The following is a 12,447-nucleotide window of genomic DNA, read 5'->3' as shown; positions in this document are numbered from 1 at the left end:
CGGGAGTCTATTGAGTGTACCATAAGGCAATGGTAAGGAACCTGATTCAACCCCCATGAATAATCTCTAACTTTTCTCTGTTTATGGCATAAGGCACTTACGAGTATTTGTCAAATTTAATCTTTCTAAGACATTGAGAAGGTGAAAACGCAATATAGTTCTTTTCAACCCGTATAGACGTTAGATCTTCAATCAAATTCTTTACTTTGTTTGTTGAGATCATAAGGTACGTGTATTTTAAATTTCATCGTTATTTGCCATCAGCATAACGTAAGACAAAAATTTTGTTTCTGAAGGTCGTACTCCTATGAATATATTCGATATTCATGAACATGATTTAGTTTTTCAATTTAAGTAATGAGGCATACGTGTGCCAAATTTCAACTTCCTGGAATATCAGAGAGTAGGTAGGGGAGTTAGTGATGAGTGAGTGAGGGTTTTGCCTTTCATGTATACAGATTAGTGTTACGTATTAATTTATAATTTGAGTCAGTTTGTAAAGCAGCTGCGTAGTCAAATTCGCTCATAAAATAAAGATTATTGTTCTTACAAGAGATATGAAAACTTTTAAAGGGAGGAGTATTGTGTGCTGCCTTGACCAATACCTTGTATTATGTCACAAAGTTTCCTCTTGTAGCGCTAGTGTTACCGCTGCACCTCTAGAAGTGTCATAGATCGCCACGAGATAGCAGCGCTATACAAAATGTGAATCTATCAATACAGTATAATATATAATGAATGTTTTCATGTAAGTCCTTTATAGGATCATAAACTATTTAAGCGAACATTATAAAAATTTGTATGTGTATATATTTTTCCACGGAGAAGATTTGTATGCCGTGGCCATTGATGTAAATCACCCCCAGGCGGTAATGCAAAAGACAAACGTTTTCAAAGTGCCTGCAAATTATAAACTGCAATTACGAAACAGTTTCGTATATTAAATAGCCAAACACTATTTGAAGGCGCTAAATTATGATGTATATTTGTCTTGAACTTGTAATAAAGTACATGTACGTGTACAATGACTATAAACAGATTTTCTTGATCATGGCAACCAAGTAAACTTTACATCGGCCTTGGAAATATAATTAACTTGATGGGCAAAGCTTACGAAAAGCGTGCGAGGCAGCGGGAAACAGCTAGTTACTAAATAAATTATGAAATACATAAATGTTGTATCTAGTAAAGCTCTCCATACATTATTATTAACAGTAATTGCAGTTTCAATATGCTTTAAATATTTTGAAATAAATAAGTTATAAAATGTAGTGGTTGATCTTTTAACTACTCGGTTAAAGAAGTAAGTGTTAAATATTACATGAACATATATGACATTTTAGCTACAACAAGGATCCACTATAACAGGTTTAACTACATAAGCTGTTACTTAACTATAGTTAATTGATAAACGATATTTTATAACTATCGATATAATAGACAATACAGTATTTTAAACAATAACTAACTTCTATTAACTTTACACTCTTTTTTATATAATAAACGTGTTGTCTTTCATAGACAATAACACATTCGAAAGCTCGTGGAAGATCGCGAGACGAAGTTTAAAATTTTGCATATCAGCCGACCTCCTTGCAGATCTATGTGAATATCTGTACAGAAGAGAAGTACCGTTTTCTAGACGCTTTCAACAACTTCTTGAAAGCGGTTATCATTGCTACCCAGGAGAAAACATAAATAGTTTCGCATGTTTCGTATTTTCTGTTATACATGTTTGTTATGTCGTTTTCATTTCGTTATTATTCATGTGTTTTCCTATTTCCAATTCTAATCGTTTGTTTGTTTAATTAATTGATAAATAAGTATTGATCGTTATCTCATTTATTATTTATAAGATTGTCACTGTATGTATTATATTAATTATTTTCATTTCAAATACGATTGTTATTATGAGTATATATATATATGATGGTAGGCTATAGAGATCGATAGACTCGTATTCGATATACGAATATTAATAATATGGATGATTCACTAATCCATATAAAAACAGGGTCCACTTATCATACTCTACCCTAGCTGAACTCTGTTTTTATCTGTTATTGCCGGCAGAGTTCGCGATTCGTGACTGTGAAAGAATAGTTGCACTCGCTGCCGCTAGGTTTCAGCAGCGACTGGACAGAGTAACATTCAAGGTAACATTCAAGGTAACATTCAAGACAACACGCTCTTTCAATGTCTGAGAAGTTGGCAGTGCAAAGGAATGTACCTGAGATATTGCATTGCGTCATGACAAATCTGAAGGATGGGGTGAACTGTGGTGGATGATCAGTAGGAATGTACCTGAGATATTGTATTGCGTGATGACAAATCTGAAGGGTGGAGTGAACTGTGGTGGATGATCAGGAGGAATGTACCTAATATATTGTACTGCGTGATGACAAATCTGAAGGGTGGGGTGAACTGTGGTGGATGGGAAGGAGGAATGTTATTATATTGCGTGATGACTCACCTCCAAGCAAATCCAACTATTCATTTACTTTCTGCTAACATAACCCCAACCTAAATTAAAAAATTGACACTTAAGCGATTTCTTCGGAAATATATCTCTATTCACTTAGCCTTTTTTCACGTAATCCCCTCATTAGCACAGCTTTCTTAATAACACGTCCATTTTTAACCCCCTTGAAATCATAATACTAATGTTAAAATTACCTTTACAGTATGAATTTGTTTGTTTTCAACTTCAGTAGCACATATTTCTCTCCAATTTTGATTAAAACTCTAAAACAAGTCTCTTACCACTTTACCGTCTAGTTCACCATTTCAGGTGTATACTTTTCACGGTCACTGACATGCGGATTACGTTTTGTGCATACCAGGCTAAATCGTAACTTTTTATTCCGGGTGTTTCAATTTAACGCACACTTAAGGGATCTTGGAAACTATAAAAGATACAGCCAAAGTTAAATGGACTCGGTTGTGCGTAATAACAAGTCCATGAAATCAATATGGAGAAGTTAATTTATTGAATGCGTAGTTCACTCGCTGCGCTCAAAAAACTGCCACAGTTCACTTATTAGTACCACAGACCAAAGATATTTCTATACCTTTAGTCTGTGGTAGTACCTATAATGAAACTATTTTTACTGCAATCTGCATGACATATTTCTTGTTTTTATTTAATATAAAGGAACAATTTCAAAATTAGCATGCAGTACAGTATGTGTTGTTTGAGTCAATTTTTCAAGACAGAAGATCAATTTTGTCCTTAATTTAAAAAATTTAGTTTTTACTGATTTAAAATATTCTTTATATATATATATATATATATATATATATATATATATATATATATATATATATATATATATAAAACATTTCCATTGTGGAGTTAGTTAATATGAAATAATTAATAGAACCCCGTTTTTTGTATGGTTGGCTGAAGGGACTTTTATTCTACTATTCGGATGGTTGGAAACCTGACTGGATATTTCACTGCATATAGTGCTAGAATCAGCTGTTCAGTGAAACAGAAATGATCTTGAAGTTCAGTCTGAAATTGACTGTTAGTTATATTTAGTGACTAATCAGCATCATATTGTATAATCGTATAAAAATAAGTAAACCACCTAATACAATTTGTAACGGAACTTAAAGTATTTAACCCCTACTCTCCATCCAAGAATTTGTTTTGACATAATTTAAATTTTAAAGAATTGATCATTGTGTCTATAAAGCAAGTATAGAATCTTGAACCACGTGCCTTCTAATTGAAAAACATTCTACAATATTAAAATACCATCTTACATAGTGTTTTACTGTAGTGAGCTGTGATATTCTGTATCGGTAAAATACTATTTTAAATATTTTAATCTTAAACAATACATGCTAATTACAGTAAAAAATCAATATCTTTAATTGAAAAACTTCGCCGTATATATTTTCTTTAAATTATAGATTATAAGCAATTATCCTAATTTAAATGTTTTCTATTTTAATACAATGATATCCAGGTTATATTTTGATGTTACACCCAGTTTAAAAATTCATAGGAGAATGGAAAAGAAAAGATATAGTTCTTTTAAACTGTCAAAACTGCAAAAGTTGGTAATTTTTTCTAATACTTAGACGCGTGAGGAGGGTTAATAAGAACTTGATACAATGTAATATTCCAGTTAAATATGATTCTCTATACCCAAAATTAAGGGTGACGTAATATTTATTAATTTATTGTATGATCTTCAATAACAACATATGCGTAAATACGCCATATCTTCATTTGTTGAAAGTTTAAGAAAGTAATAAGTTGTTATTGATAGAGGCTATTGCCATTCAAGTCAAAATTCTTTAGAAAACTGCGCTTGCTAACTTTAGTGTCAGAATTATGTGAAAAATGCAATATATTTGTTGCAATAATTTATTGCAAAATTAGACTGTGCTGGGTTTCTTTTAGAGAACTTCATAAAAATATCGTCTCTCTACATTTGTGCAGGTACTTGCAATAAATTTACCCACAAATCAGTGATTTGTTAACGTTTTGGTGTACCCTGTACATAAGCGGCAAGATAGGTTCAAACTTTTTGCATCAAAATAATCAGTGAAGAAATACCTATAAATTAGGTATAACTCAACATACCTACATATTTTCATATTTGAAAATTATCAAAAAACCACCCCTACCCCCCAAAAACTACCCTTTTGGGAAGTTTTAGAGATTTCAAAATAATTTCTCCAAATTCTTTGGGGTGGAAATAGGGGGTTTAAGTTTTTACGGATAATCTACTCCGTTTGGTTTGGCCGCTATACCTACTGTACGGGTGGTCTGCCTCACCCTGTATATCTATGGCGTAGACTGCATAAGGAACCTTTTCAAGGATAATTTTTTCAAGCATTTCCAAACAATACAATAAAAGTAATTTCAACGGGTACTTTGTTTAAACAAATCTCCACATAACTAAATATCGTTAATTTTTACAAAAATGGTTACTATTTGTTGGCTGAGCTTTAGTGAAGTCTATCACTCCAGAGCTGGAAAAATTTAATTTGTGACTGTCTGTCCGTCCGCACAACATCTTTAACAAAGTAGGATATGAATATGAAAATGTGCATGAATTTTCATTTCAATATAAGCAACACTCAGTTCGATGATGGAGCACATTCTCCATAGGAATTGGCTGAGCGTTAGTGAATACTTTTACGTTGGTTTTATGGGCAACAATGATGGTAACGAGAAAATACTACAATAAATAAAATTGTAAACAAAATTAGTACAATGATGTGAGATTTTGACATGTGACGTTTTTATTCAAAGAGTAAAAAGGAAAATTAACAGAGTGGGAAGTCGATATTAAAAGTACTCACTCTAGCTCACCAGAGCTTTTATTATTTAAACCTACTATGAAGCAACTTAATGAATAAAAATACGAATGTATCATGAGGGAAGACGACGCGAGAAAGATTTCATCTGTAGAGTTTAAATTTTGCATAGAAACTTTATTTGTAAAGAACTATTCTACGATGGTGCATGTCCAACCATGGAATTTGGCTGAGCGTCGTTGAAGCTTATTACTCACTAGGCTGACGAAATTTCTCTTTTTACTGCCGAGAATGTAAAAATTGTGTTTTGGTCCGTATATTGTCCGCAAGTCATCTCGAGAGTGAAAATATCTACAGATTTGTAATTTTATACATTCAACCTCAGCGAAGCCATAGTGTGGTGTACTTCCTTCTAATATAAACTAAATACTTTTTGAGAAATCGGTTTTGAATGCAATTTGAGTGTCCTCATATTCAAAATTTATAGTATGAATGAGCAAGAATTTGTATTGTTGGCTGAGCGTAAGCGAAGCCTATCATTAGTAGGACTCGAAAAATTTCATTTCTGTCTGTCTATCTGTTTCTCTGTTCGTACAATATCTCGAAAACGAACTGGCCTACAGGCAGGCATGTAAGTTTACATAAGACTTCATTTCTATATAGTTAACTCTGAGTTCCATGAGGGTGTATATGGGTAACCATGATGACAACGAGAAGATATCAAAAACAATTTGGGTACAACAACTACATGAGGTTGTAACATGTTACTGTACTTATTAACCTCTTTATTCATAGAGTGAAATAAGAAATAATGAAGTGAAAAGTGATTACTTAAAGTCGGTGTCATGATTTAAATTCAGCGCACTCTTGCGGTGAAATTAAATTATTATTAAATTAAATTATTACCATCCATAGCTGAGCGTAACTTTTCATTGTGTATATATACCGCTATAGAACCTAAATAAATTTGAAACAAAAAATTTTGATTTGTGCAATTTGATTTTTTTTTGTTTATTTTGGTAAGATATCACGAGAAAAGATTTATCTGCAGACTTTCGTTGCATTAAACCTTCTCTATAGGCAAGAAAGAGTCCTATGATGGTGCATTACCAACTATGGAATTTCGTTGAGCGTGATTGAATTCTATCACTAGTAGGCTGACAAAATCTCTTTTCTGATTCAAATGGATGTGTTTTTGAGCTGGAGACAGGGGGGAATGTAAACATTTCTTTCTGTACGGTTGGTTGCCTGTCTAACTGTCACAGGACGTATCGAGAATGAAATAAGCTACATACTTGAAATGTTGCATGCAATCTCAGCGAAGCCTGCTACCAACACGTGGTGTGGCGTACTCCTATTGTATGATCAACAAGCGGGAATGTTGCAGACGTATTCAAATTTCCTAAATTTCAAATTTCTAGAGATTATTTATTGCACACTGTTTTTATAAGTAATTCAAAGTTGAAATTAGTGCCAATTGCTGGATCAAAGTTATGATCCAGGGATCATAATATCATCTCTGCTTAACCAAGTAGTTGGCGGAGTTGTTCAAAAGGCGTCCGGAATTTTTCCACAACATGCATAAAACTTTTTGTTCATGGTTCTAGAATAGTATCTTCTTCATATTTCTGGCAGGGCGATTCTTGCTCTGTTGAAGTCGCATTTTTGTTTAATAAAATACGTTTTGATTGTTTTGGTCCTTTTGAACATTTTACAAATCAATTAAATAAATAAAATAAATTATATGCAAATGTAGACCACAATGAAAATAAAACAACTTGCATCATATCTCAGGAGAAAATGTTATCAAAATATATTTGTAACTTAAAATAAAAATTTTATTTTTCATTTAACAAGTGGAAAAACACAGAATTAAATTAATTAAAATAACAAATACGATTAAAACAATTCCACCACTCTTAATAATTGTAGAAAATACGATTTGTAAATACTTAAAACTAAACCAAATACGAATATATAAATGAAGACTATCCAATCAATATGATGTAAACTATACAATTTTCCTTGTATCTCTTGATAATCTTGAATAAGAGTGAGGGTGTATTCAACTTAAAAATATTAACAAATATTCACCCAGTATGAAAAACACATAGTCACATTATACAATAACACTACACACATATAGTATACACTAATATGTAAATAATAAAATAAAAATTATAATATTTTCATTTAAATTACAATCAATTATATTTTACAGAAAATTAATTAGCTTGTATAAAACTGTCTTGAAAATTTAAAAATACAGAAAAATATTAAAACAAATATACACAAGAAAGACAAAAATATTTCTTAATTCCTTAAATGTTTTGATTTCTTAGTCTTAATCAAAAAGTAAAACCACGCAAAGTGTTGTAAAATAAACAAATTAAATAAAAAATGTAAACCCAATACATTTTAGTGCCAGCTCAAAATTTAGAAATACATACTAAAAATAATTTATTCGTCTGTTGAAAGTATATAAATCCGAGTTATAAATATTATATATGAAATTAAATTTATGAACAAGTTTACAAAGGTTATGGTTTAACACCTAATATGAATGGGCAAACAAGGTAAATGGGGTGCTGAAAAGTCCCGGGACGGCCTAATAACTTTTGAACTAATTACAATATAAGAACCAAAATTTACATCAAGCTTTTGCTCATATAAAACTATTATTTTATGTATTTCACCATGATATCCTGCTTATGGGGGACGTCCCGCTAGGGGTTGGTGAAAATTCTTAAATAGAAGCATAGGTCGATTCGTACATTAAATTAAAGCTCTTTTAATTAGAAACATTTTGGCGAAAATCTGACGTAAAACAGTTGACGCATTACAAAATGGCGGACACTCAAAGATTATAAAATACAGAATTTTTCAAATGCAAACATTCTGGTTGTTAGAGAAAAACTGAGACACTTAATCTTTTATTTTACTTCTTTTACTTCAAATCATTTACCAAAACAGTTATAACAAATGTTCAAAGTGTTTGACTTCAGTTTGCTGACAATATCCCAATCGATTGTAGAACGCTGATATCGCATTGTTTATCTGGAAATTCCTTATCAGCAGGTAAGGTTATTACCTTCCTTATCTGGAAGGTAATCAGCTGGAGCAAACAAGACCAAAAAGGCAACAATGAAATTGCCAGCTGACAGATACAGTTGTTTTATCAACTCAGTCACTTAGAAGTCTTCAAGCCCTAATTTTGCAAGTAGTTTCAGTAGTGCTAGTTTATTTTGCTATGGCGCTTTCCGAGAGAGAAAGAATAACTTTATTAATGATGCGCGGGTTTGGTGACCGTATTAGATCATGTGATGAGGTAAGGCATCTGTTTAATGAAAATATCTGGTTTCAGCAAGATGGAGTCCCCTCCACATTATGGCGTACATGTAAGACATTTTTCAGACAATGTCTTTCCACATAAGTGGATTGGTAGAAGGGGAACAATAGAATGGCCTGCCCGTTCTCCAGATTTGTCCCCTTTAGACTACTTCTTTTGGGGCTACCTCAAAGAAAAAGTGTTTAAAACAAAACCTCAAAATTTGGATGAGTTGAGAAACCGTATTGTAAGAGAAGCTCAGGGTGTTCCTGTCCAAGCTTTAAACAATGCGATATCAGCGTTCTACAATCGATTGGGATATTGTCAGCAAACTGAAGGCAAACACTTTGAACATTTGTTATAACTGTTTTGGTAAGTGATATGAAGTAAAAGAAGTAAAATAAAAGGTTAAGTGTCTCAGTTTTCTCTAACAACCAGAATGTTTGCATTTGAAAAATTCTGTATTTTATAATCTTTGAGTGTCCGCCATTTTGTAATGCGTCAACTGTTTTACGTCAGACTTTTCGCCAAAATGTTTCTAATTAAAAGAGCTTTAATTTAATGTACGACTCGACCTATGCTTCTATTTAAGAATTTTCACCAACCCCTAGCGGGACGTCCCCCATAAGCAGGATATCATGGTGAAATACATAAAATAATAGTTTTATATGAGCAAAAGCTTGATGTAAATTTTGGTTCTTATATTGTAATTAGTTCAAAAGTTATTAGACCGTCCCGGGACTTTTCAGCACCCCTATATTTAGTTTATTTATCATGTAGCCTATGCAAAACTAAACATAACTTTGCACACAAATAATTATCTCTTATTTAGTCTAAATGCAAGGTCTCTTGTTCTAAATAATCAACTGGAATTTTAGAGGAATCTTCTAGTACGTTACAAATCCCTTTAAAAAACATTTATTAAAATTGTTTCTATGGACTAATGCATGTTGAGAAACTAATTCATCAATCATTCCAATTGGAAGAAGACCGATGGTTATTTATTCCTTTGTATAAGCGATTTGTAGTCAAACGTAGTCTTTTGGATGAAATTTAAAAGATAGCTTATAAACAACATTTTTAGATTTGCAGTTGATATTATTACGAATTTTATAAGTTTTCCTGGTTGTGCTAGTAGTAAACGATTTTGAATGATTTGAGATCTTGACTAGAATGATAACCTATGTAGTTCTTACTGGTATCTAAATTTTGAATTTGGTTGGGTAATAATTTATACCGAACCAGAAAATTTATTATATTGGGTGTTAAAAAAGAATAATTAGAATCAACCTTGAAAACAAATGTAGAAGAATCAGTAGGAATGATTCCAAGACGTTGTATGCTGCATTAAAATATTTTTAGTTTTGTACCGTGTAATGAATTTTGGATAATACTTATATTTATTATTACTGTTTTTTGTTGTTTTTATTTTTTACTTTTATATTTACAATTTTAAGAATTTTGGCAGAATATTTTCTATTAGTAAAATAATCGTGCTCATTTTATGTATATATTGATGACAATCAGAGCTGTCAGTACATAATTGTTTAGCTCGAATTTACAAACATTTTGGTATTGATATATATATATATATATATATATATATATATATATATATATATAATATAATAGAATTCATTTATTCACTAATATGTGCATTTGGCCCCGCTAAGTTAAGTTGTTTTTTTTATATGCTAGAGGAAAAATATATAAAATTGTTATATAACGTAAGTGTAAGTGCAAGAAAAGTACAATCTATGGAGTATACTAGTGGCACAAGTGGATAAATCCATAACAACGATCAAAAAATGGCTACATATGTATATCATCTTTACTGCCGTCACCATTGAAATTAATCTAAAAGATATTGGTACACCACCTGCTCATAGCAATGTTATATTACAATTCTAAATTAATTGTTATAGCTTACATTTATTATAGTTATAATGATTTGGTATAAGAATCACGGGAGGGTATACCGTATGCAGTGTTCATAGAAGAGGGATGAATTCCTAACGTCCTCCCCTCCACGGTCTCTCCCACCACAAAAAACTATTGCACCAGCTGGAAATCGCAAGACTTCAGCGTACAGTGGTTACACATACAGATTATTCCGTTCCAACCCGGATATATACCTATCCAATATATATTCATTACAGGGCGTTTACAAAAGGGTGTCACAACCTTCTGTTGCTTATATTACTTATGACTCCAACTGAAAAATTTGCTATACATGTATGTCTAGAAATGTGTCTTTTGGCTAACCACCATTTAGTATTTTTGTTAAAAAAAATTTTTACCTGTAGAACTAGTAAATCTACAATCACCAAACTACAAAAATGTATGAATTTCCTCAATAATAACAAAATGGCAACCGTTGAAAATGTTTGAAGCCAAATAACAAAATAAAAACAGTATATTTATTTACCAGATACTAATTTTTATTACAATTCCAACGGTACTTTTTTCAACGAAATCCGTCAACACACAAGCAAGCACGGCAACTTTAAAAGTACGCTTGCACAAGCCGAGAGCATCAAACAACTGATGGCTCTCAACAGTGACGTGTTTGTATAAGATCACTCTTGTCTAAGGTCCCATAAGAGCAACGTAACAGGTAATAGTTGAAGTATTTCCGATAGGACTTCGTGAAGTAGAGGGCTATAGGATTCACACAAGAGTTGAAGTACCCCATGTAGAAACCAATGATGCGGAAGAAATGCCAGAAGACATTGTAATCATCCGCCCAATCTGGATTGTAATAGAACCACAGCATGAACATCCGCATAGGAAAGAAGCAAATGATGAAGATGATCACGAAAGCTAAAGCCATGACTGCAACTTTTTTTCGGGTTAACATCTGAGTTGACTGGCCCTGCCCGTGCTGTTGGGGGAAGCGACCGGTGGACAACACCAAATGTCTGGCCATCAAGGAATAATAGAAACCGATCATGATGATCGGGATGAGGTAATAAATCAAGAACTGTAAAGTAATCACGAACCTCCCATGCTTCCTGGAGGGGAAAGGTAAGCAGATATAAAATGGATCTTCCACTGTTGGGATAAAAATTTGTTCACATTTAGAGAATACTCCTGCAGGAATTGCAAGAGCGATAGAAATCACCCAAATTGCCAAGGCCATCCTGATTGCAAAACGTTTAGTAGACATTTTCTGATTCATCGGATGGACGATCGCGTAGTACCGTTCAACGCTGAGGGCTGTCAGAGTGAACACGGAGACTCCGATGGAAAGGTCCTTGATAGTCTCGCATATCTTGTAAATGAATTCACCCCAAGGCCACGAGTCAAAAGTGTACACGATGAGGATAAAGGGGATGCAACTTATGATGGCCAGAAGATCCCCAAGAGCCAGAGAGAAGATGTAGATGTTGGGAATACTCCTCATATTCCGGTGTCGCAAGAAGATGAGGATCACCGTCCCATTTCCAACAAACCCCAATGTGAATATAAGAACAAAAACGACAGGAACCATGTATGTCTGAAATCTCATCCAGAAAGTCTCAACGAACTCTGTAGATGTGCCCGTGTCGTTCATCGCTGTGTCGGTGACTAGATCCTCCGAGATATTGGTTATCTCCATCTGCAACTCCAATAAAATATTTTGTAACTGCAAAAGTTGTTTGTGATTTTAATCAAGATAAAATCCTCATTCCAATCCTTATAACAATTTCCGTTAAAATATATATATATATATATATAATAAATAATAATATAAATTATATATATATTATTATAATAAATAATATGTATAAATTAAAAGATTATTAGAAACCGACAAGATGTAATAGACAGTGACAAGTCCATCGATGTATAATAGA

At 32.6% G+C, this 12,447-nt stretch overlaps 1 protein-coding gene across 1 annotated transcript; it reads right to left on the bottom strand.

The window, feature by feature from the left end:
- Positions 1-10,354: 10,354 nt before the first annotated feature.
- LOC124356222 (neuropeptide CCHamide-1 receptor-like) lies at positions 10,355-12,191 on the bottom strand. The gene has a single exon (XM_046807407.1). It carries the CDS (start codon positions 12,162-12,164, stop codon positions 11,163-11,165), a length of 1,002 nt encoding a protein of 333 aa, XP_046663363.1. The 5' UTR covers positions 12,165-12,191; the 3' UTR covers positions 10,355-11,162.
- Positions 12,192-12,447: the final 256 nt, after the last annotated feature.

Source organism: Homalodisca vitripennis, chromosome 2 (assembly GCF_021130785.1).
Source record: "Homalodisca vitripennis isolate AUS2020 chromosome 2, UT_GWSS_2.1, whole genome shotgun sequence".
NCBI classification, from domain to species: Eukaryota; Metazoa; Arthropoda; class Insecta; order Hemiptera; family Cicadellidae; genus Homalodisca; species Homalodisca vitripennis.
The sequence above is the reverse complement of the archived record's forward strand: the minus strand, read 5'-3'. Positions and strand labels throughout refer to the sequence as shown.